At 49.7% G+C, this 25,952-nt stretch overlaps 1 protein-coding gene across 7 annotated transcripts in view; it reads right to left on the reverse strand.

Moving 5' to 3' along the window:
- Positions 1 to 2,013: 2,013 nt before the first annotated feature.
- The window catches only part of TTC28 (tetratricopeptide repeat domain 28), a 116,023-nt gene continuing 92,084 nt past the window's right edge, over positions 2,014 to 25,952 (reverse strand). For 2 of the 7 annotated variants that reach the window (XM_017814065.1, XM_017814067.1), the window contains exons 12-22: positions 24,868 to 25,008; positions 18,837 to 18,981; positions 17,523 to 17,702; positions 15,755 to 16,475; positions 13,949 to 14,073; positions 12,650 to 12,881; positions 12,338 to 12,414; positions 10,256 to 10,279; positions 9,319 to 9,448; positions 8,679 to 8,786; positions 2,647 to 8,182 (exon numbers count right to left, since the gene is read on the reverse strand). In XM_017814065.1, the coding sequence (XP_017669554.1) occupies positions 6,555 to 8,182; positions 8,679 to 8,786; positions 9,319 to 9,448; positions 10,256 to 10,279; positions 12,338 to 12,414; positions 12,650 to 12,881; positions 13,949 to 14,073; positions 15,755 to 16,475; positions 17,523 to 17,702; positions 18,837 to 18,981; positions 24,868 to 25,008 (3,511 nt within the window). In that variant the 3' untranslated portion in view covers positions 2,647 to 6,554. Of the gene's footprint in view, positions 2,438 to 2,646; positions 8,183 to 8,678; positions 8,787 to 9,318; positions 9,449 to 10,255; positions 10,280 to 12,337; positions 12,415 to 12,649; positions 12,882 to 13,948; positions 14,074 to 15,754; positions 16,476 to 17,522; positions 17,703 to 18,836; positions 18,982 to 24,867; positions 25,009 to 25,952 lie in introns of those variants that run through there. The other 5 variants (XM_017814068.1, XM_017814069.1, XM_017814070.1 and 2 more) reach the window with 5 other exon arrangements.

The raw sequence follows: 25,952 nt of genomic DNA on the forward strand, positions 1-25,952 counted from the left end.
CCCGGCCGCGGGTCCAGCGCGGCCCCGCCCGGCCCGCGGGAGGCACAACGGGAGGTGTCGGCGCCCGTCAGGCGCGTGGCGGCCTGTCCTGAGTCCCGCTGTCCCGCAGTGCCCGGCCTCGCTCTCACACCGAGCCCCGGCCTCGGCGGGGGCGCCGCCAGCACCAGCCCCTGCCGGGCGGGGGGAGCTGGAATTCCCTGAGTCTGTCGAGCAAAATCCTTCTCCTGCGGGTCGCTGTTGCTTCCGCACTGCCCTCGTTGGACACGCGAACGGAACCACACCGCGGCCCTGCAGACGCGGTGCCCCCGCCAGGGAAAGGCGCCTTCCCGGCTCCATCCGAGGCTGTTACCGCGGCCAATGCCGCCCTCTTGTGAGACCAGCTCTTTATCCTCCATCGCAGTCACAAGTCAGTAGCGAGGATGCCAGGAATTAATAAGGTCTGGCACCCACACGAGGAGGAGCAAGGCTCGGCCGTGCTGGGGCTCAGTTTCTCCCACCTGCCCCCGCTGGTCCCACAGGTAACGCTTGACCATCAGCTGTCATTAAAAACAAAAAAATTAAAGGAGCCCGCAAGCCTGAGAGCTCAGAGGCGTTGAAAGAAGGGTGAATTCAGCCTCGAAAGCAGAACATTCCGTGGAGCCCCTCCAGGCTGTGAGGAGGCTGGAACGCTGGTTCCTGGAACGCTCCTCGAGGAGCAAAATTCCCGTGGTAGCTCAGGGGTACTGGGCAGTGACACCGGGCAGTGCAGGACTGTGTGTGGCAGGGACAAGTTCCACCGGGGCTCCAGGCTCTGGAGCAAAGGGGTGGGAGCACCCCTCTGTGTTCTGTGTGTTGTATTTGGCTTTATCCTGGTTTCCATAGTGACTGAAGTTTATCCTGTGGCAAAATGTCGTCCTAAGAACAAGGCAGCCAGGTAACAATACTTCCACTTTGGGGTTCTCAAAAATCACAATTCAGGTAGAACTACAGGATTTACTTAACGTATTCTAAATATATTGATTTCCTTTCTGGTTTCTGAGCGTTGGCTTTCATTTTTTGTCTCCGATACTTTCCACAGCTATGCAGAGAGAGCACATCTGCTTTCCTCTGTTTGAAATGCTCACACAAATGTAAAACCAGGTAAAATGGAAAGAAAAACCAACCCCACAACACTTCCAGGCCTGTCAAGGGGAGGGTGGAACTGGTTTTGGGTGCTGCGGAAGGGAAATGGAAACAGGCCTGGATGTGGGACCTCACAGCATTCCCACCTGGGAGTTCTGGTGAATAGTGCTGCCCCAGGGCTGGCAAGAGAAAGGTGTAACTTCAAAGGCACATTTGTGGTCAACTCTTGCCCCATAAGCAGCTCAGCTGCACATTTTTTATTTCTGGGTGGCTGCTGCATTTTAATTCTCCTGTGGTACCTGCTGGTGCCCAGCACTGGCCAGGGCAGGCCTTTGCCTCCTGGTGAGCTGCAGCTTCCTGTCCAAGCCTTGGCCTCAGCACCACACTTGTGTTCCCATGGCACATCCTCTTCCCCAGAGGTGACTCATGACCCTTCCTGCACCACTCCTGGCCCCTCTTTCCCTAGAAAAGGCATCATCCCCCACCTTGCCTTTGCCAGGAGCCAAACTAGCCCATTAATGGAGAGCAAAAATCCACAGGTAAGAAAATTCCACGTTGCCCCACCACAGATAAATGGCTGTACAGAAAACCCTCAGTAGCCCTGCCTATGGACACACAATTCCAGACTTGGGGTGGCTGGCTCCGGCTGAGAGGGCCAGCAGTGGCCAGGGCTGTGCTGGGGCCCCTGGGGGTGGGGCTGCGAGCCTCTACTTGCCTAAGTTCTCAAGCATTCAGGATTTGCCTTTATTTGGCTTTTCAAAACACTGGCAGCATGCAGCCCATGCTGCTGCTTCTTCCCCATATGGATAAGGTTTGTCTGGTGTGTGCTCCGCCAGCTGCAGCGTGTGCTCTCTGCATCCTGCCACACACGGCAGCGTCACCGAGCAGCCACTGACCCCGGGCCCTGCGCAGACAAACCACTTCAGACCAGCCCTTGCGGCTCCACTGCGGCCCCGCTCGTGGAGGGGTCGCTTCCCCAGGAGCTGCTCCTCCTGGCAGAGCTCCAGCCCAGGCTCCCTCGGCAGCACAACCAGTGGCTCCTGGCTGCTGTCAAGAGGCTGAGCCTCCTGTGGCCCCAATGCAGGTTTGCATGTTTAGTTTCATCTGTCCCCAAACACTTCCCCTAAGCACAAGAGCACCTGTAACATGGGGGCAGAAGGAAGATTTAACTCAGCAGGTTCCAGCTGGCATCGGTACAGGGAGAGTCTCTCATCCTTTCAGCACTGGGTTCTCCCACTGGAGGGCTAGAGCCAGTGACTCTTGGAGCTCCTCCCAGCGCTTTGCATCCTTTTGCTCCCACCTACAAGAGACCAGCAAATAGTGATGCTCCCACCACCTGTTAGGAAAAGGAAAAGCAATTTCCAGTGAGCACTGTTAACAGAAACACTACACTGCACAAAAAGGGGAGGAAAGTTGCAGAGGGAGCTGAGAGCTGCCTTGTGTCTGCCACACTCTGCCACGGGATGCACAGAGCTGGCTGCTGGCAGAGAGCAATGAGCCAGCAAACACCCTTCCCCAACACCCTCCTAGACCAAGAGATTGAGGCACTGAGAGAACTCATGCTTTAATAGACACTGAAATCACAAAGAAGGAAGGCCAAATGCCTTAGCAATTTCAATAAAAATATGAAAATCTTTTTACATGGTAAATTTCATAATATAAAAAGTTTAATGCTGTCTGGAAACAGAGTTTTAATTTACATAGAAAGTCCATAGAGGCCAAACATGGCTAACACTGCACACAGGGAGAGCAAGTGCTGAAGGGCTGCTGCTGGGAAGTCTCTGCTGACCATCCTCTCTGGGTCACCATCTCCAGCACTCTTCTGAAACTCTTCTGCAGCCAAGGGGACGAGCGTCCACACACACGAGCAGCCCTTCTGGGCAGCCTGGCAATGCAATGAACCCAGAACTGCTCAAACCCATTATCACCATCCAGCTGAAACTACCAGTGTTTCCTAACAGATTCACAGACACCCCTGTGCCCCTGGATCTGTTCTGCAACTTGGAAGAGATGTTCACGGAACGAGTTTGACCTAATGAAAAGAAATATGGCCTGGAGCGATATGCGTGGGTATAACACCCCCTCGATGCTTTTTCCTTGTTTCAGTAAGGTAGGATTAAAGAGAAAGAAAATCAATACCAGGCCAGAGGTACAGGCTAACCAACAAAATCAAATTAAACTAGATTTTGATCAGAGAGATTGTTTACTGTTCCCATTTAGTTGGAGCTAAAGACAGTCAATAAAAAATCTGAAATCTCACACAGTAAAAAGTACGGGGCAAAACCAAAACACTCTATGGGGCCTTGGGGAATGGTTGCACGTGGCAGGTTTAATGTGAAAGTGGTTAATACCTAATTGTTATTGCTCACTGTATTATGCAGTGTTGTCACTTGTACCATGCACAAATACAACAACGACAAATGCATTAACTCCACAGAAGGAATTCTAATAGCAAACGGAGAATACGTGATTTTCATATCCTGAATTTCTCCACATATTGGGCAAGCCTGATAAAACTTTTTCCTCACAAAGGGGTTGTTTCTCATTCAGGGGGTGGAGGAGTGAGGCACAAGGTGTGTGCAGTGTCTCCCAGCCACGAGTAAGCATGCATTTCATGGCAAGCCAATGGAAGTGCCCTGTGCCAAGTCAGTGGAGACCAATTTCCCAAAAGACTTGTTCTAGTGACACTCACCTTCCATATTTATACAACACCAAATTCCCAAATACTGAACTTTCTCTACATCCGAACCCTTCCCTGTTTCTAATGCTCCCCCCTCCTTAAAAACAACAACAGAAGAACCACTCCCCCCACGCCCCCCGCCCCGATTTAGCTCTGTCTGAAAGCTTTAAGCCAGCATGAAACTTGCTGGAGCATGGAAATGGGTTGTACCAAAATGGCAGCATAGAATTTCTACAGGTTAAAAGATCCTTTAGTTATGGAAGTAAACTACAACACAGAGGCTTATTTCTGGCATGTTATGCAGCACTACAGGGAGTATTTGCTGTTGCTATAAACAAAAAACTGCCCACTTCCATCCGGGGTGTTCCTGGGATGTCGTTTCAAAACAGTTATGCTGGTTAGAAACAGAGCAGGTCACATGAAGTCTCTCAGCAGTCCTGTGACCACAGCAAGTGGCACAATCAGCAGCATCACTGTCTCCACAAGGGGCAGACACTCTGCTGACTTATTTTGGCCCACTATTCTAATTTTTCCTGCCAAATGACATGAAGGTGATGTTTAGCACCAAACCATCACAGGAAGATGTCATGTACAGACAAATAACTTGCATTATATAAATTGAACAGATTAACCCAACTGTTCTGCTACATTGCATATGAATAGGTGAGTAACTCACTACTCCTTCTGTCTCTGCACTGAAACTTTGGTGATCCCCCATCCCTTGTTAGCTGGCTGTAACAACCCAGCCCAACATCCTTCACCTTTAGTGCTTGTGTTCATTTCTTTCAACGACAAAAAGGAAAACGTTCCTCCAAAACTAGCAGATTCCAGAACATTCTCACAGCAAGCATCTGATTACACCCTGTGAGCAAGCTGAGCCTAAGCAATTTCATGTTTCGGTATCAGAACTGAATCTCTGCCCTGCTATCATGCTTTTCCTCCAAGATCCATAAGAAAATCACAAATGATCAGATCCACATTCTCAGCAAGAGCATCCAGCCACGCTAAGTGCAACAATTCTCTGCATCAGCAACGCACCCCCTGGTACGTCCACAGAGCTGCCTGCACTCACTGGTCAGGTAGTCAGCTGCAAGACTGGAAGCTGACTTAAGATCCAGCTAAAACTCAGGGCCTAATGAATTCAGCCTCACAACACCTCTGTGAGGTAGGTAGGTAAGTATTACTATCCCCATTTAGATAGAAAGGGAAGACGAGGCACGGAGAGGTGAAGTGATTGGCCTTCAGTCACTCAGCCAATTCTGGGAGTGCAGAATAGACACCAAAAACCTTGGTGATCCAGTGCTCCGACTTCATAGCCCGTGGCCTGTGAATCCCTTGCGTGGATCTGAGCACACGTGGTGGGGTTGATGCTGCCGCACGCCCACGGCTTCAGTGCATGGAAACGATCACTGGGATCCCCATCACATCACTGCATTTGACAGCCACTTAGAAGAAATACCTCCAACCTGATCCCTAGCTCCTAAACCCCACCTAGCCTAGGAAAGCTGACTGTACACATCACCCTCAGGGTGCTCTTGGTCCCCTTTCCTCCACAGGGCAGAGGGCACTCAGGTTCTGCATCCGTCCCCTCCGCTTTCTGCCTCGTGTTTATGCTCCCACTGCACCGACAGCTGCTCACATTGGTACTGTACACCTGCCCCAAAGGAAACTTGTTTCCAAACCTGCTCCAAAGGAAACCTGCTTCTGCAGCAGGGAAAAGGTTTGCAGACCTGCCTGCACTGAGCCATGGCAATGATTTAGCAGGATCAGTGAGGGATTTTTTTGGTCAGGTGATGTCTAAATCACACATACTGATGACACATTCCTGCCTGCCATGGAACTGTAAAATAATGTTCTCAGCTGCAGCATCTGTAATCCTTTTTTGTGCTCAGTGAGCAGACAGAAGACATCAGTGCTGCCCAAATACCTGCCAGGATGAAAAGTTCACCTTCGCAACGCAGTGTACCAGAGAGACAGAGCACTCAATAAAACCAGAGCTTGTCTCTCTGACACACACTCATTACCTCATGCTCAGGCTCACCTGGCTCGTTAGGCCCAAACATTCCCTCTGAACAGACCAATCAGCAAAGTCTCACCTGAGGGGTTTCCCTCCAGAAAAGTTACCTGAGATGCAGATTTTAGAATGGGGCACCTCTGTCCTCTTGTCCTTTTTTCACCAGACTCTAAATGATGCAAGAGAACTGCCAGATCCTGCTGCTATGGAGTTTTCCTGCCAGCAGTTTTGACCAACCTGGCAAAAGTATCTAGAGGTGTGATCTTCTCCTCTGTCAGCCTTTGAAAGCAGTAAATGGCTCATCCTTCTCCAGGCAGAAACTTGTGCATATGTTCTTTCTGGCACACAGGAACATTCTGCCTCCTCTCCCTTTCCTCTCCAACCCCTGATATGTATAATTTATAATATAAAAAGCCAGCTGTAAAACCTCCTCTTGGGTTAAAAAATACAAGGAGGTGGCTTAAAAGCCAGTATTTAATGAACAGACAACCAGATGCTTTGGACCCGTTGCTGCAAATACTGAACACTACAAAGAACCTGTTATCAGGTGAGTCTGGCTGAGGTCCTGATAAGGGAAATGAAAACCCATGTGTGTGAGGCCGTGTGCCCCCACAATGACAGCCTGTCCCATCCCTGGGCACTGCCAGCTGGGGGCATGACCACGGCTGCTTAGGTATTGGTTCTGTTTTGGTAAAGGCAAGTGGGCAGAAGCAAATGCTTTAACAAGACTGTAAGTCATCAGCTGGTACTCGGGACATTTCAACATTTGGAGGAAGGAAAAAATCTTCCCGGTGACAAAAATTTATACCCGTTCCCTGCCGGCAGCCTCAGGGGCCGCACGGCTCCCGCGGTGCTGCCGGGCGGCGGGGAATGAGCTGATGTCACAGCATTTGTGGTTTCAGGGTGTCTGTGTCCATTTGGAGGGATCTTTTGTGGCGAAGCAGCAAGGTGTTGCTCAATAGATAGGTCCTTCAGTTCCAGCTTCTCTGCGCTTTCTTCTTTGCTGTGCCGTGGAGATAAATTGAGCAAGCTGAGGACATCTTTCTTAGAAGTCATTGTTCCAGGAGCTCCTCGGAGAATCTTTACTGGGCCAGTGGAGTGGTGGGGAGTGCTTTGCCAGAACATCTTTAAGTTGTGAATTGCTTGCACTTTTTCATCGATGGCAGCCAATTTTAATTTGTCTATGTCTGGGGCATCAGCTGGACTCGAGCGAGCAGAACCAGCTGAGGAATAAGAAAGAGCAGGAGATGGAGTGCTGCCACCAGGAGACTGATGCCCTGAGCTCGGAGATATATTTCTGGGTGATTTAGAAATATGAGCACTGTAAGGAGAGCTGGGGTACTTGAGTTTAAAGGGAGGCTGCTCAGTTAGGGACCCCTGGGAATCACAACCTGGAGATGGCTGCCCACTGTACTGACCTGTGCCTTCTCTGTTTGACATCTCCGATGTTGTGGGGCTGTTATAGCCAGAGCTCACCTTCTGAAGGGATGAACTCCTTGTTGGAGGCTTTGGTTTAATTGCAAGAGGTGAAGACTGATTCCTCTGGCTGGAGCTGACGGGCCGGCTGAACGCGCTGGTCTCCGAGGAGCGGAACGCGGACACGCCAGCCGGGGCGGGAGCCCCGTCATCCGAATTGCTGCTCTTGCTTATCTGGCTGCTGCTTCTCTGAAGACGTTCAACAGCAATGAGGTGACTCTGAGTTTCCTCCAGAATTTTTTGTGCCAACTCTTGTGGATCAAGCTTTGGATTACTGTCCTCTTGGGATTTGACAGTGCTGTCGGTTTCAGTGCTAGACTGGTCAGATTCCCCGGTATCAGAACTTGCAAGTTTCCCAACTTTTTGGAAAGGTGAATTTGGACTGGGGACGAGAGTCATTTTAACAGGAGAATTTGGAGTACTTATGCTCCCTTTGGAGTTGACAGACTCTTTAATGCCTCCAGTCTGACCAGTTTTGGGCTGTTTGTGATCAGGGGAAAATCCTGGGTTTATGTTTTCTTGGTAACTGCCCAAAGGCTCGTTGCTGATTATAGAGAAACCTTCATACTCTTCCTCATCTTTGCTGGCTGCAGTGGTGGCTTGTGGTGATAGCTGGCTCTGAGCTGCAGACCTGTGTGGATAGATGTTCTTGGGCCTCTCATAATCCTGGCGACCTCTGTGTCCCACCCCATCCAGCATGCTCTCTGGCTTGGACACAAAGCTCATGGAAGAAGCAATGGAGCTCAGGCTGTACACCGAAATGGCATCTGAGGCAATGCTGTCTGGACAGGTGGGAGAGAATGGAGGGTTTTGATAGTGGGGTACAGGGTTGGAAACAGACTGAGCAGAAGCCAATGACTCCAGTGATGAGGAACTGTCCAGGCTAAGGCGCTTGGGCAGTTCTGTAGAATCTGAAAAAGGAAAGAAAATAGTATGTACAAACATGCCCTTAGACACACGACAAAATCAAATAAAACTAGGCAACATTCTATCAGAATTTAGAGGAAATGCTACAAAACATGCCCTCATGCTCTATGCTACCTCAGAACACCCAACTACTACTTAGGTAAGGAAAAAGAAGTGCACAGCCCAGGAAACGCCCAGGGAAGAACCTCTGTCCATTATCCTAGATGGAACTTGTCAGTTCATTACCATTTTATTTCTCAAAACCAAGAGTGAGTTATACATCCTCCAGTTGCTGGACTCTGTCCCCAGCTTGGGCTCATACAAGTCTTTCCCACAGAAAAATAATGTTTGCTCCAGCCACTCACTGGATGACGTTTGGCCTGTGTCACACGTGTGTGACGTGTGACCTCTGCAAAGGTGTGAGTGTGAGATTTCACCAGAAGCCATTCTGATCAAATCATCAGAGGACACAGGAGCAAGAACTACTGTAAGCAGCTTTACCAAAAAGTGCCAGCAAGGATTGTAGAGCAAAGTGCATAGTCCTCCTGGTAGCTTGCTTCCCAGTTTTCAGAATCACCTCCTCTTGGCCAACTTCACAAAGGTCAAAACCTATGTAGTGGGACATAAAGCAGAAAATCACAACTCACAGAAAGACCCTCTGTCTAAAGTAAGAGTGATCTCATTTAAAACATAGACAGAACAGAGAGGTATGAGACCCTGCAGCACCCTCAGAAGAATGACTTCACCCCCCCTGTGCAGTTTGTTGTGTGTATTTATTAATGTTCAGCACATCTTCTCCAGGTCTTGGAAGGTTTATGGTGCTGGACAGGGAACACACACACTCATACACAAATGACCCCTGTCAATCCCTCTTTAGTTGCAAATTATGTGGAGTTGTTGGGGAATGATATACCAAATACATCTCAGGGGACAGTGTCCCACATACCCAACCATTTACCATTAATTCCAAGTTTTTTTACAGAAATGGAGCTGAAGAGCACAGACTTTGGAATTTGGCAAATGCAGGCTGGCCTGCAGGAGGCAGATAAATGTGAAGCTGTGAGTCTCATCACTGCTTCAAGCCCCACAGGAGACACCAGCAATGGGTTTAGAGGGACAACAGAAAGAAGTGTTTTCCTACCTAGAGCTGCCAGAAACTCATGACAGCCAGGCAGCCTCCAGAGCTGGACACTGATGGAGACCTGGATTGGTGCAGAAGAGAAATCTTGCTCCTTCTCGCCTGCCTGAAGTTGAACCAGGACTTGATGCAGCTGAAGAAAGCAATAGAGACATTAGCCATTTCTTACGAGTCACATCATGTTTTTCTGACAGTCACAGCTAAGGCAATACCCTTTCCCTGAACACCCTGTCCCCTGACACCCAGTTCAGCTGCTGCTCCTGAACAGAGCAGTGAGATGGGAAGGTCTGGGCAGAGGGACAGTTCAGGGACAGGAACATCAGACAGACTGGAACAGTAGCAAAGGCAGGGACAGACCAGGGGTGAGGGCTGGGGGGTGGCCAGTGGAAACTGAGCAAGAAGGAAGCACAGCAGGAACATCTGTGAAGTGAAAGAAAAGGAAAGAGATACTCTGGGGCTGCTCATAGAATATACTAAAGCCCATTCCATGACTGAGCCATACTCCTTATGCAAATCCCAAGAAACTCATTAATTGGGCAGAACAAGTCATATGAAACTATGGAAGACTTTCCTAATACCTCCATGGCCTCCAGGAAAGAAGTTTCTCAACCATGCCCAAGGGACAGGAGTAGCAAGCTTGAGAGAAAATGTGTTTATGAAGATCTGACACAAATTAAGATGCCAGGATCCCATGTAATTCACCAACACAGTCAGGGCAGCAAGGATGGAAAGCCATTAATCAGGGATCAGCTAACCTCAGGACCACCCATCTCTCACAACCCACAAAAGCTTACACAGGCCTTTTTCCACAGTAGCTCTATGGAGCAAATCTCAGGCCTGGGAGCGGGTGCAGACACTTTGCAGCACAGGGAATGGGTCTGCAGTGACCCTGGCATTTCACCCTGCACCGCAGTGTCACCCCCGTGCACATCATACTCACCATTCCCACCACATTTTTAACAGCCTTCGGGCAGCAGGTAACAAGAAAGGAAAAGAGGAGAAAAGAAAGAACATGGGTTACACTGTGCTACAAAGTGGCTGTGCTGGGGAACCCTGCAGGGACAAGTCCATGTGCAAACTAGCACCTTGTCTACAAGACTCTCTATCCACAGAAAGAAGGGAGCAAAGGGAATGGCCTGAACTGTGAGTTCAACAGCGTGGGAATAGGCAGCTGGAATCTGGGAGTGCCCAGCTCATGACAGCTCAGACACTTAGCAGGCAGACACTCAGGCCAACCCACACTCTGGCAGGAGGCTGAACATAAACCAGTCCTTCTCTCCTTTCCTCTGGGATACAGTACTGGCGTTCAGTGCAGTCAGCAATCCCTAACTTTTCCTTGCACATGCAGTATTACTAAAGTTCTCTCTTCTGTGGCTCCTGCCTTCTCTTTTGCACTCAAAACAAGTGTTCTCTGTCCAGTGCAGCAGCTCAGGCTCCCACCTTGCTGCTTCACCAACACCAAGAGCACCTGCTCCCCTGTGATGCCGGTCACCCACCAGGGAAAACCAGCGAGCAGCACCCGCTGACTGAACTGTCCCACGTCCTGCTTCCGTCTGGAACAAAGCCTGCTCTCCTCTGGGACAGGCAGAGCCCCAGGCTGCTCACTTCACGAACTGTGGAGAGGCAGGAGGGAAAAAAGCAATAACCACAAAGGGTGGGAGAGCTGAGCTCAAAACCCTGGCGTGTAACAGGATAGACTCTTGCGCAAAAGGGAATTCTGCTGGGGGTTTGGGCTATGGAACAACATTTGCAAACCCAGTGCAATATGCCTGCCAGTATTTACTGTGTGGGGCAGCAAGGAAAGGATGTGTGTGTCTTTTGTTAGTCATGTACAGCCAGCTGAATGTTTGTCCTTGGGTGATTTCATCATCTGAGGCAGGGTGACAGTCAGGAAGTCACCTCATGAGCACTGTAAGACATTCTGAGCCACGAGGATGCTGTCCTCTCCTCCTCACACCCCTCAGACCCAGGTCCTTTGGGTGGCCATGAGGGAGCTAACACTGTGGTTAATCACAGACATCCTGGGCACCGATGAGAACACAGGCAAGAGGCAAAACACCACCAAGGACAGGCCACTGGAAATATCTCATGCGCTGCTGCAGATCCTAACAGGATCCTAACAGGAACTCCCTCCTTGGAGCAGACTCATTCTACTGGGCTTCAGAGCTGCTCAGTGGGAAACAGCAAAGCTGAGGCTTGTCTTGTATTTTGTGGAGACTCCACGTGACTGAAGGTCAGACCGGACACCACACAGAGCCAATCCCAGCTCCCCACCACAGTACTGCCTTGGAATGCTTCTGCATGGGGAAAGGGGAAAGACAGTGAGCTATAGGCCCATTCGCTGTGTGAGTGTGTCCATGTACTAACGCAGGCAAACGATGAAGAGACACTTTGTTACAAGAGCACTCAGGACAGTAAGAACCATGGAATGGAAAGCAGCCGGGCTGGTGGCACAGAGAAAGGTCAGGTTGGGCTAGGCATGCTCCAGAGACTGGGGAGAGGGAGGAGTGTGAAGGAGGTTGGGGGGAGCAGGGAGAAGTCCCATTGCCACAGGTATCACTGCCCTTCTCGTAAAGTCCAGGAATCCCTTCCACAGAGCTGTGAGCACAAACTGGAGCAGCACAGGCCCAGTGAGTTTTCTGACAGACCGAAGTCAGCCATACCTTGGGGCTTTGGTAAATACAGTGCACAAAGACCAGCCAACGTGGCCCCTAGACAGGATGGCCAAACAGCAATAAGGGGTCTGTCACTCAATTCCCCCTCACAGAAGGGATCATGCTTTAACTTGTCACTGAATGGGGAGTTCCAAGGCCACTCAGTCCAGTAACCCACCTGCATTTCTTCCTTCTGGACACTTACTTTCATTCACACAAACAGGCAAATTCAGAATTTAAACCCTCAAGTCTCCTAGCAAGCTCTGGGTTGATAAACCAGGATATCAACCATTCAGTGCATTTCTGAATTTACTGACCTGGGAAGAACCATTTGGAATCTGGTACTGAAGGAAAACCTCCCAACTCACCCTGTTGATAAGCTGTTCTCCTGTTTCTGAAGCAGTGATAAGTTTACAAAGTGCCTGAAGTGCAGGGTTAGGCAAACCTGAAAAACATCAGCAGAAATGTCTGTATATATTTCTTGACTGCAAGAAATACAACAAAAAGGAAGTCACATCGTGCTTACTCGACCCAGTAGTAAATGATTCTCATCTGTGACAAAATTTTCAGTAAACATTTACTTTCAGAACTTCTTCCCAGTTCAATACATTGATTTCATCACAGAAAGGCAGGAAAGGCTAATGTCTGCCTGGTCAGGGCCCACAGCTGCCTCCTCTCACCTAGGAGGGACTGGATGGTGGTGCTGCACTGCTGCAGCCGGTCCCCGGGGTCTGAGGTTGGGAAGAACACTGCTGCTGGGAGGCCGCTGGCTGGTGGGTCCAGCCGAAATCCCACTGCAGTGAGGAGTGCCTGCCAGCCTGGAATGCCACCAACTTTATTCTCCACACTTTGTTGGGAGGTGTACATGGAGTTGTGCTGCCCATTCTGGATTCGCTGCAGTGATTTCTCCACCTGTGGGGAAAATACACCATTAGCTAATTGTTACTGACCTCCTCTTCTTACACAGAGAAAAGGCTGAGAGACAGCATATCCAAGGTTGATCCTGGCCTGTCTCACACAGGAGGACTTCAGTGCCTTGAAAACAGAGGCTCCAGTAACTTAGCATTCACAGATGTAACATCACAGTGATGAGTGTCAACATTCTCTGGGATGCTGGGAACAGTAATGCCACAGGAAACTAAGTACCAGTTTGTTTGGGATAGTTTCCTGTAAGCCTGGTAGCTGCACTGCTCCCCAAAAGATGACTCATGTTGGGGTCCCAGCCTGCTTATTACCAGAGGAGTCTGCACCTACATGGTAAATAGGAAAGACTGAGATGAGTGTCCACAAACCCCAGCAACTGGGAGGACCAGCAATATTCACAGGTTTCCATCACTCTATGGATACTTCACACTCCTGTGGGACCACAGATGACACATTGGAAAGAAAAGTATTAAAAGTCATGAGCGATCATTCCAGCCACCTGGCAGTTGGCTCCAGTCCCACTGTTCCCCAGGACAGGCTGGTGGCACAGATGGGGACAGAAGGGCCTCTTATCTTCCAAATGTGCAGAGACAGCAGTGACTGTGCTCTGTGTTTCCATGACTGCCACGTTCATAGCTATTTCCTTGTACAAACAATTAACTCCAATGATTACCTCTTTTTTAAAGCAGAGACCCAATTCAACAGCTAATGCAAGGCAGACAGGTCTAGGGAGGATTTTGTCAATACAATCAAGATTTTGCTTCCTTTGCCTCTTTTTGCTCTGGATACTTCCCTAGGTGTTCCAGTCTTTCCACACTGACCCAGAGTTTCACAAAAGGCTACATCACGGCAGGAGAGAGGGGGTGAAGGTGTATGTGTGTGTACAGATATATGTATCTATCTGTATATTCAAATGGGAGTGGCTGCACATCAGGGTGCTGCTCTTCCACTCATGGTTTGCAGACGTGTCCCCAGGCAAAGGTGTCTCAGGATCAGATGGGCTGTGGTGCCCCTGCCGGTGCCTGTGAGCTGTGGCAGCACTTCCTTTCCCTTACCAGATGAAGCAGGACACGCAGAGCATCCCGGGCCCTTTCAGGGTGCTGCAGGATCTCAATCAGGGCCTGTCCTACCAGCGAAGAAGGGCTGTTCAGCTTCATATCACTCCCAATAAGCATGAAGCCTACAGGATTCAGAATAAGAGACAGTCAATCTTCCATTTTTATGGAAAATGTTCAAACCAGACACAGGTGTCCTCTGCCTGCAGACTACTGAATGACGGTTCACTGCACCCTGCACAGGGACATTCTTTTCCCAGAGCAGCTGTCCACTCCCTGCTTGGTACCACAGACTGAACTTCCAGAAAGCTTCTAGATGCTTCTTATTGTCCTCTGCTATTAAATCAATAGTGTCTTCCTGTTCAAGCAAGCAGAAAACCACTGGATTGCAGCTAAACTTGTCCAGGCATGCTCTAGGATTCCTCTACAGCCATGGAAATCAACAGCTGCCAACAGCACTCACAGAACAGAACTCAGAACACAGAGAGCTTTCCCTGTCCCGATCAGAAACCTGTCCTGGCTTATGCACCATCCAATGCCAGACTCCCCAGATGTCAGCATGAGGAGCTCTACCTGCCCCCTCTCACTCATGCAGCGAGGATGCAGCTGCTCCTGGCTCTGGTGCTCCTTCCGAGACTTAGCATCAAGGGTCAGCGGTGGAAGGCAGGGACTGTGAGTGATGAACTCACACAGTAGCATGGAAGGGACAGGACTGAGACAGCCTGAGCAGCTGAAAGACTCTGCTTGGTAGTGATGCCAAGCACCATGTCCACACTCATTCTGTTTTGCCCCGGAAGTGATCACTTTTGGGGTATTTTACTGCTCCTTTCTTTTGAGACAGAAAAATCTTGGAAGGAAAATAAAATCCCAACTGAACTGTGCACAGTAACCTGAACTCAGCTCCCATCTGGTGCTGCCTGAACCACATCCTAATACTGGACTCAATGTGCCTGAAATCACTGTCAGTTTGACTCACTTTAACAAGCTCTAGCAAGCTTCCCACTCCTCCAGCCAGGTGCAGTTCATGCCAGAGCCATGTTTACCACAGCTAAAGAACATGGTTCTACTGCCTGTGCAAAAATCCATTTGGGGAATGCATGCAGCTTTCAAAAACTAGGCCTTGTGCTAGGAAAAAAAATTATGTTATCTGTAGATACCCCTGTAACAGCACTGCTGAACTCCAAGACTTTGTCATTTCAAATCTCAATGCACAGATCTAATTGAGAAGGAGCAAGCACCAGCACTGCATAAGGAGCTGACACTGCTGAGACATTCCCAGTGGAAGCAAGGGGAACCTTTCTCCTAAAAAGACCAAAGGAATAAGCCCTATGAGGTTTATGTCACAGAAATCACAGCTCCTGGTTGCTACTGAAGCTTCCAGCAGTACTGTTCCTGCCTCCAGTTAGTGTGTCACTACATTCTCCATGAAAAAGTCCTATATGTGTGCTCCAGCCAACTTCATTCCAGGGACAAAGGAAACGTGACCCTGGAGATTTCAAACATAGAGAATGAGTCATTGTATTGCACTTTATTTCTTTCCAGTCATGAAGCACACTTCACCTCACAACTGCTTCCAACTATATCAAATTCATACCCACCTACTGTGCATAGTGAGATGCCAATGTGTGCCATGACAGCAACACTCAACTGAATCGGGGTCTGAGACACAGGGGCTGAATTCTAGGAGAGCACAGGGCACACACTGCTCCCAACTACCTGCCAGCACTGCTCATTTCTTAGCTCAATCCGTTTGGCAGCTCTCTAGAAACCCCACATCTGGTTTGTCCAAAAGAAGACTCTTCCTACCTGCCCAGTTGGCCGGATGGGAGAACTGCTTGCTGCTCTGCACGGTTTTCATCGCTTCTCCGAGGGCTGCACTGGCTTTCATCCCGTTTAAGAGAGAGGAATAGAAGGCATGCACAAACATTTTGGAAGCAGCCACAGGAATGGGCCAGAGTGACACAAGCACACACTGAGCCCCAGCTGCCAGGAATGCTCTTGTCAAGCCAATGACTCCATCAGAAGTGACTTTGCTGCTGGACTCTTGGTAAGAGCCAAGAACCACTAGCTTGACAGGAAGCCGCAGATCCAGGACATCAGCTGCTGTAAGCAGGAACTCCTGAAGAGGAGGGCAGTCTGAGATGCTTTCCACATCACTGGCATCATCCTGCATCCGAAGAGATTCTGGGATTGTGTAGGGGTTCCCAAAAGAACTCTTGCTGCTGGCTGGATTGCTGTCACTGTTGGGTGTCAGGACCAAAGCAGCCAGCTTCCAGGAGACATGGGTTGCAAAATGGACACATTCTGCCTGAGTGAGGGCACTCATGACCCTCTCTTTTGTTGATGCACTGCCCACTAAGGGCTGGCAGCCAAGTAACTCAGATACCATATATGCTTCCTCTTCTGCAGAGGGCATAGGTCCCCACAGCCACCTGTCCATAACTGCTGAAGGGAGCTTGGGATTTCCTATGACAGCTGCCATTGAGGTAGAACTGGAGTAAGCAGGAGTATTCTTCCTCACATGGGACTACACAGAGAAAGAGAAAAAGAAAATAGGGTTCAAAGATCTGGTTTTTATGATGCTGATAATAAAATATCCTGTCCCTTTGGATCTAAACAGACAGTCTGGTTCTCCTAATTACAGGAAGACTTTGTGTTTCTTTAGTTTCTTCTGTTTATTTCAAGGAACACCTCCTTTGAGTCTGGTCAGGACTTGTATCCCCACATCTTGGGTGAACAGATAGATAACAACAGAAAGCAAGAGACAGCCCAGGTCCCTCTGAGGGCTGCAGCAGAGCTAAAAGCATAAAGCAAATCCCAGCTTCCCACTTTATGGGAACACTACCTATAATCACTAAGTGGTTCCTCACACCTCTATTTCCAGGATCAGCTTCACCATTGCCAGCAGCGACTTCTGAACAGAACAGCAGTAATGCTAAAAAGGTTCAGACTCTTTTGCTGTTCTACTGACTGCATTTAATCCAGGGCAAGCCAAGACATGCAGCAAAACACTGCCCAGCAAAAGCAGATGTGACTTGGGGCATTCTCCCAGAGACCAGGGCCTTAGAAATGCTGTTGCCAAACCCCTGCATGAAGATACTTCTGCAGGATTCCCCTGTGGTATTTGCTTTGCCTCACAGCTTCAGTGTCCTGAGACATCAATGGCCTTCCCCACTCAGAACACTAAAATGGAGGTGACCATACCAGTAATGTGGCAGGACAGTCAGCTTGGCAGGGAAGCTCAGCACAGACACCTACACCTCTGCAGTCTGCCATGTCATTCCACGCCCAGCACGTGCAATCTTTTAGAGGAGGATATCCAAATGATCCAATCCCCTTGTCCTTCCTGGCATGCCTAGGGCTGTGATTTTGTGCTGCAGGAACTACATCAGAACCTACTTCAGAGCTGTGGTGCTCACTGCGCTCCTCAGCTCCAGGAGCACCTTGGCAGGGCAGCCTGTTTGTGGTTTCTGTTCTTGTGTCTGGCACACCAGGACAGAGCTGCTGCTTTCTGAGCATGTGCTGGAACCACAGGAGAGGCTCTGTGAGAGAGGTTTCATAAGTAATGTCAGACCTTGGAGCTGGGATTCAGCGACTGGATGGACGGCACTGCGATGAGGCTGAAGCGCTCATAGAGGTACTCGTTGGATGAACTGCCCTTCAGGAGAGCAAAAGGAATGAGGTACAGTTCTCCCTCCAGAACCAGGATCAGCTGACGGTGGCGGCCAACAGGCCCACTGGAATGCATCAAACCCTGCAGAAAAAGGAGACAGAATCAGTCTGGCCCTTTCACTCCACCAGTGCCCCCGCCCTGCACTTCCCCAGCATCAGGCCCTAGTCTGAACCCACGTCAGGTTTGGAAACATCCACATCAGAGCCATGCTCTGTGTGACAGGTGAGCACACCTGTGCAGCTGGACTGCTGCTCATCTGTGCCCCACCAGTCCCACTGAGACGAGCAAGCCCGAGCACACTGACCCGTAGGCTCAGGGTCACCATCCTGGCCTCAGCCCATGTGGGCCCAGCCTCACCACAGCACCACAGCTCCTTCCACTCCAGCCTTGGCTAACCCCAACCTCCTACATCTTGTCAGTATTATCATCACCTTATCCTTTGTCAGAGAATATTCTTTTTGATACTGGATTTCAAAATAGCCATTTTCTCTAAAGAACAATCTACAGACAGATTGTGTCCATGGCCTGTACTTCCAGACACTTGACATCATCATCAACCCAGAGTGACCAACAGACCTAAATAGAAAGCACCTTATGGCTGGAGAAGTGAAGCAGAGAGATTAGTCAAAAAGAAACATGCAGCTGGGCACAAAAAGTGACAACTGCTCCTGGTCCCATGTAACTGTAGAATTTCACTCTTACTTAGCTAGTGTATCATAAAACTAATTCATTATCACCCCAGGAAAGAGTAACTTCAAAGCACTAAACTTTGCTCCAGCTTAAACACTTGCAGCCCACCAAAAAAAAAAAAAAAAAAAGCCTAAAAGGACTATCCTGCTTAGAAATCTGCTGCCTTTTTGCAATTCTACACCTTTAAGCAACAGCCACAGCTTGGCCAGGCAAACCACTCATTTGAAAATGAAACTTTCAGCACACTTGGATAAGATCCAATCCTCAAACTGGCATTGGTTTGGAGAAAACCAGTTGAAATAGTGTCCTTTTATTTCTGTCTAGACTGCCTGACTTTCCCAAAGGCAAGCTGACTTTGGAGTGCTTGCTGAAGGATGGAGACAAGGATCTTGTATGCAGGACTAGATCCCTTCCAACTCAGACTGTTCTGTGAAAACCACCACGCTTCAGATACCACCCCAAACTGTCTATCCTTGCTGTCCCACACCCCGATGATTTCAGTAAGTGTCTGTGCCAAAGGCTTACTCCTTCCATGGGTCCTATCAATAAGTCGTAGAGCGCACGGAGTGGGGGTTTGGTGAAGGAAGTCTGCCTCCTTGGAAGTGAGGATGTTCCATCCTTAACAGGAGACATGGTACTGCTGAACAGACTGGTCATGCTCTGGCAGCTCCTGTGGGCAAAAGCCAAGGGAGAGGTTAGCTGCAGGAATCCCAGCTCCACTGTGGGCTGCTCTGACTTCTAACAGTGACATGAGCCAGGCCTTGTCGTCCGAGGACTCTGCTCTGTAAGATGCTTCATGGGAGGGCTTGAGTCTCCCATTCAGCTTCACACCTCAGCAAACAATGGCAGTATGAACCAGCTGGAGACAGCCTATGGCATTGCTATGGAGTTTCTCTGCACACTCCAGTGCCTGAAGTGCTGCTCCCATGTAGCAGCTGCTTCACATGTAGCAGCTGCACGCAGGCAGGCACGAGATGCACTGACAACTGACCACAGTCACGGCAGGATTTGCACTTGGGTTTTGCACCAACTGACCTAGTGTGCTACCAAAGGAAATATAACAACAGGCAAACAACAAGACATCAAGATTCTGCCTGCACTTCTGCCACTGCTCTGAATGTCAGCGTCGAGAGCTGATCTGGCACCCATTCCCGACATACCCCCAGGGCTCTGCACGTGCTCTCCTGGCATCAGCAGCCACAAGTTACTGCCCTGCTGAGGAAATGATGTTGCCCCATTCTGGACTCACTAATCCAGCAGCTGTGCTCCCCAGAAATGTTATCCTTGGCTTGGGGCCACGAACAACCAATTTATGTGGAAAGGGTAACTTTCCAGAAAGTTTTAGCAGGTGGGCCTCAAAGGAAAGCTAGGAAGGGAAAAAGAACATTGAACAGCAATGGCAGTGCAAGGTCTGAAGTGTAACCAGAGTCACCACTGGGGCTGTCCAGCAATGAACACAACAATCTCAAACATAAAAGGCCATCCGTGAGGCAACACATGTCCTGCTGTCCTCAAAGTGCCAAATGCATTCTCAAGAGGGTTAGATGAAATCCCAGTCCAGATCATGTCTGACGCTCCTGCACAGAGAAAGCTTCCCTTGGTCTCTGTGAAGCTGTTTCTCCTCTCGGATACCTTCCAACACTGTGTGCCTTTGCCAATCCACACAACAGAGAAGCAGCTCTAGTTCCCTGGTTCATGACCAGACTTACACTCTCGATCAGGGCACTGGTCTCAACGTCCTTTCTTTAAGAACGTTTACGCTGAAGAAATGCTTTGTCTCTCTTCCTTAGTTTTACCTCTTTGCCTGGATTGATTCTTGGCTATCAACACAGAAAAGAAATAAAAGGAGAAAGCATTTGCACATCCAGGAAATAAAAATAAACCTCAGCATCCAACAGTTACATTACTCAATGGGGTAAATGAATAGCTGTGTATTTGCTAGAGGCAGATATACACACACACGTTCAGGTACAGTGTCTCCTCATGTTACCAGATTAAGCCAACAGGGAGGAAAAGACAAGGAGAACAAAAATACTGCACTCCAGTTTACTGCTTCTCCCACTGACAAACCAGAGACCCAGGACATACCCCAACCCTTTCTGACACACACAACACACAGACTCAGAAACCTCCCTTTTCCCCCTCTCTTTCTCTCCTCAGCTGCGGCAACCAGCCTCCTGACCCAACTCATATCATACCTAAAACCTACAGTTCTCTGAAGAAAAAATGCTCCTATGCTCCTACCTCCCACTAACAAGGAATTTCCATCTTATGGGCACACAGGAGTAATTTCAGAATGTCAACAGAAGCCTGGTGTCAGCCTGCCCATACCATCTGACCCAGAGATTCCAGTGACAGTACAAGTATGCTGCTGCTGCTTAGAGATGCTGAAAACTCGCCTGGGGGACTTGTGAAACACAGGACCAGCACAGGCTTGCACTGTCTGCTCCCCTTGGACCCTTCTGCCCGCCTCACTGCAGCACCCGAACAAGCCATGCATGCTTGGCTGGGTTCAGCTTTATGGAGCACAGATTTTAAAATCAGATCAGAAAACAAAACTTGTGCAGGGGTACCCCAGTGGTCCCCAAGGACCTTGGGCCCTGACCCCCCTGAGCACCTAGGTGCTAGCAGGCAGCACTCGCCAGCCCCACCGCCTGTGTCAAGTGATTGTCACATATTCCTTTAATGCAGGGAATAGAGGGTTGATTACTTCAATCAGCACAGCCCTCCTGCATCTTGGTTTCCCAGCCAAGCGGCTCTAGATTTATTCCTCCACCACTCAGACTGCTTTTTATGAGAACAAAATCAAGGGAGCACCATAAATCTCTCACATCTCCTGCCCATGTCCGTGTGTACGCAAAGAGTGAACAAATTCACAGGGGAGGATGGACAGATCTTTTGTGGCACTGGGAGCACTGGCCAGCCCACCCTTTCCTCCAAAAGCAGCCAACAAAAGGTTCTCCAGGTGGCTTGTCAGGCACCTGAGTCCAGATCCTTTCAATGTCACAAGGGGGAGACTTTGGACTCCTTTGACCGAACACCCCTTCTACAGAGCACTGGTGCTGTCTCTGGGATGCCACACTGATGATTTCTACCTTGCTCTGGCAATGCAGAGGGTCCCCTGATGCCTAAACAGTGAAATCTCTTGTTTGGAAGCCTTTGCTCAGACTCTGCAGCGCTGCTGATTTATAACCCTTTGTACAAGCAGCCCGGCCTGCAGCAAGCAGAGAAACAGCACAAACAGCCAGGGCTGTCGGCGTGTACTGCCTTAGCTCTGCTCCCGCCCTTTGTCTTGGAGATGCAGGAACAAAGCAAAGCCTCAGAGAATGAGGGAGAAACCCATGTTGTACAAGCCATGGGTCAGACCAACCTGGCTGACCGCCAGCCTCACAGAGCATGGCTCTGCCTGTTGAGGATGAGTGGCTGGAACCTAAGAAGGGAGGAGGGATTCATCCCAGAACCAGCACAGAGCTGCTCCTGCCTTAGCATTCATTAGGACTCTGGACAAGTCAAATACCCCTCATGGCCAAGCATGGCCATTGGGAGGGCTGGGAGTCAGGCCTGGTGCTGCAGTGGTCTGACAGCTTCAGGACTTCCTCAAAGAGACTCCTCCTAAATACGCAGCCCTAAATCCACATTCAGGGCCTTGACACACCCACAGTACCAAGCTGTGGGAAGCTCCAGAAAAGAGTCTGATATGAGCTCCCTGTGGATACTTTCAAGGATCTGCAATTATCCCCAGAACCCAGCAGTGGTTGCACAAAACCCACAGCCCACCCAGCAGTCTCTGCTAGGGTGGCCTGTACATCAGCAGCTGCATCACTGCACCCCCGATGGCAGAGAATCGGCACAGAAAGGACTCCCCAGCCACTGCTGTCCCATCTGCCTGGGCCAGCCAGCCCCCCAGGTACACCCCCGTCCCTCTGCACCAGAAGGAATCAGCTGCACGGTTCTCCAGAGGGAATCAGCTGCACGGTTCTCCAAGGCAAGCTGTCAGGCCCCTGAGGCCAGGAACAGGCTTCAGTGACCCCAATCAGCCTTCCCTAAGGAGCAGAGAAAATAGAAGCTGCAGTAAGACATGAGCCACTGTGACTATCTTGGTGGCTGTATCGGTGGCATCCTCAGCTCAAGACAGCTGTTTCCCAGTACTGAGATCACCGCAGTGTTCTTCAGTGCTTCTTTCTTCTCTGAAGTCCATTTTTTCCCCAGAAGTTCCTTAAGTGAACTGCCAACCCTCCAAGTTTGCTTTCCTAAGCAGAACTGCCAAAAAATCATACTGTTCTCTTCTTAAAAGCCAGGTTACCTGATGACAGCAGCCAGAGGGCACCTGTCCCAAATCAAGGGCTTCCCTTCAGTCACTCATGTCTCACCAGACACAAAAACTGGATGGCTCCAAACAGTCCCAGCACCTCCACAGCCTCATTTTCTAACACGGGACCTTAAGAGCATGTGCAGTTCCTGTGCATGAGGGAGCTTGCACTGGCCCCAAGCCATGCAAGCTCCCCTGAGGATGCCCAGCACGCAAGCACAAGATGTGAACATGCATTCAGGCCCCATGTGAGGAGTGCAGGGGCTGCCTTGGCAGTAGAGAAGACAAGCTCTCGTTCTCAGCTCTAAGCAGGCCCCACTTGCCTTCGTCCCCTGAAGTGCAGAAGCCAAAGCAAACAGACACCACACCTTCACTTGCTGCTTGTTGGCCACAGTTTTACCACCCTCTGAAGAACTACAGCAACAAAAATCTGCTCAGCACTTACCCACAGCTGCACGAACTAACTCCAGCACAGCTGGCAGAACAGCTATGGCTGTTCAGAGGTGGGGAGCTGGAGTCTGGAGCTGCAAGACCACAGCTTGTGCTCTAGGTACCCACTGCATTATGTTCCTTAATTGAAGTCTAAGAGCTTACAGTTCCTTGTTAGAGCTCTAGGCCAGTGCACAGAAGTACTGCCTGATCCCATTTTATTTCTCACCCTGCTCTCTTCTACACAGATGCTCATCTGCTTCTTTCCCGAAGCTTCAGGGCTCTTGCAAGGTTGTTTCCTTGTTTTCCCAAGCTCACTGTGCTGCATGCCATAAACCACACCACTCTATACAGCTTAATTATTAGGAATCACGCAGTATAGCAAGAGGCTATAAGGTTAATGTTTCCTACAGTGTCCCTCTAGATTGTGTAGCTTCCAGGTGTCTCACCTGTGGAGCCGGAGCAGACATTAAGTGCAGGAGGTATTCAAAGGCTCGGCAGGAACGCAGCACTTACCCTGAATTCAGGGCTCAGCAAACCAGGTGCAAACAGATGTGGCAGTGTTGGCTCTGCCCCCAGAGCTCCCAGTATGCCCCCCTCCACGAGCAAAGTGAGAAGGGTAAGCAGGGAGGCCATCCAGCAACATCTCCTCATCTCTTCACCTCAGTGCTCACGGCAAGAATATCATAAGTTCATCACAGCTTCTAATGCTCCTCCTGATGCTCTTTTGAGGGTGCTTTTAGTTAAGTGCCCAAGCTGCCCCATCTCTGGGCTTCTCCTAAGAGCTGCAAACCTGACAAGACACCTGAGGAAAACTCCTGGGTGTGGATTCAAAGTAATGCACGTGGGTCCTATGGAGCAGAAAGACAGATGCTGCATGGTTGGCCTCCGTAGCGCTCCTGAGGATTAGCATTCCCTGGAGCAGAATCACATCCTACTTTCCCCTGCAATCAGATGGGCAATCTCTTGTCCTTCTAAGCCTGATGAACTAGCAAAGCATGTCAGCAATTCTGGGGATCTGCCTGTGTGATCCAAAACTAGCGAGTGCTCACAGTCCTTCATCAGTGCAACAGCTTGAACAAATACGCATGTGGATTCTGGAAAGAAAACCAGGCCAGTTGCTGGTGCCAGCAGGCAGCTCCCAGTTCCATGGGGATGCTGTGACAGCTCACAAGCTCCAGTGGTGGCTCACAATGCTGCAGGCTGATTGCATTTGCTTTTCCAGCTGAGAAAGGCCTGGGGTATCCTGTGCTCACAATCCACAATGGAGCACAGATCCAGCCAGGAACCCTGGGTCGCATCACGCAGCCCCTCTCCACGCTGGAAAAATTCTGTCTTCAATTTTCCTTCCGAATGATTGCTCTAAGCCCTCATCAGCACAGTCATGTGAGAGGCTGAGACCTGAACAAGTTTTAAGAGGCAGAAAATGAGTGGAGACTCTGCAGATAATACAGTCCTGTAACTCTGGAAACACAGCTTATTCCCAGCTAATCGGTACAAGGCTTGAGATCAACAGAAACAAGTATTTCCATAACAAGTGCACAGGAGAGAACTCCAAGCCCCACACCTCACACACAGCAGGGACAGGACAGAGCTCCCCTGCAATTGCCCAGTCTCAAAACCAGCGTGTGGCCAGGAAAAGAGCAAATATGGAAGGGGTGCTCCTCGGGACAGTCATCAGTTACAACTGGGACAAGTCCTCACTGGCTCTCCCCTCGAGCACTGGCACTGACTGCACCTAAACTTGCAATTTAGAGAGAAGCCTGTCACCGGGATGCCTCCTGCTTGCTGATCCCCACAGCAGTTCTGCATTCTCACCTGTTCATCATGTTGTTCCTGCTGACCATCCTCAGGAAGCCAGTTGGATCAGTCATTGAGTTCAGCTTGTTATTCATCTCCTCAAACTGCTGGTCCATGATATCCCCAGCTTCACTCTCTGTCTCGCTGCTGGCACAGGCTCTGCGAGGCGAACAGCGAGATGAAGGGGTCATTGATGCAAGACAGAACAACAGCTTGATGAAAAATGCTTGGCCAGTTTGAGAGAAAATGTTTTTCAAACACAACCTCAACCAAATGCTAATGCCAAAATTTTCTCTGGCTGGGTCACCTCCTTCTGTCAGGCATACAAAAGAGTAAGTACCAGCCGCATATCCTCCTCTTCCAGGCATTCCTAAAGGTTTAATGAGTGGCACACATGGATGGAAGTGCAGGACCCAAAATCCAGGCACTGCAGGTGGGGACTTCTAAAGCTGTAGCACAACACTGAAAAACTGAGTTTGCAGGAAACACCACCTCAGCCCTTGATTTGACTAAGAACATGTGTGAGAATATCCTTCTCAGATTTCCACAATAACTCCAAGCTCTGCATGCTTCCTTCACTGGCAGTGTGACATAGCAGAGGGAGCTGTGTTGCTACTCCTGTTATACAGAGAGGGAAAGCACAGAACTATCTCCTCTGTCAATGCCACAAGTGCAGCAGCGATACAGAGAAACAGCCCAACAGTTCTAAATTTCCCTTCTCCTGACATTAATACCTAAATCTCAGTGCAGATTTTCCATCTAACTGTTAGCATTTTCTCTTCTTTGTAAAAGCAGAAGGCAAACACAAATGCTGTAGGTACATTTTTAACAATCTTTAATCTAATAAATAATCTGTGTATTATATGGCTCTCCTGGTTCCGGCCAGAACAGGGTTAATTTCTGCAGTAGCTGGGAGAGGGCATGGCCTGGAGGTTATTCTATACCACCTCAAGCCATAGGCAGGGGAAAGCACTCTTCTGGGGAGAAGGGGTTCCTTCCTGGTGAGTAAGTGAGGCGGAAGGAGCAGCAGTGGGGTGGTGTGCCTGTGGGTTGGGCTCAGTGAGCATTTTGCACGTGAATCACTTTCTTTCTTGTACACTTCT

The sequence above is a fragment of the Lepidothrix coronata genome, unplaced genomic scaffold (assembly GCF_001604755.1).
Source record: "Lepidothrix coronata isolate B3197 unplaced genomic scaffold, Lepidothrix_coronata-1.0 Scaffold44, whole genome shotgun sequence".
NCBI lineage: Eukaryota > Metazoa > Chordata > Aves > Passeriformes > Pipridae > Lepidothrix > Lepidothrix coronata.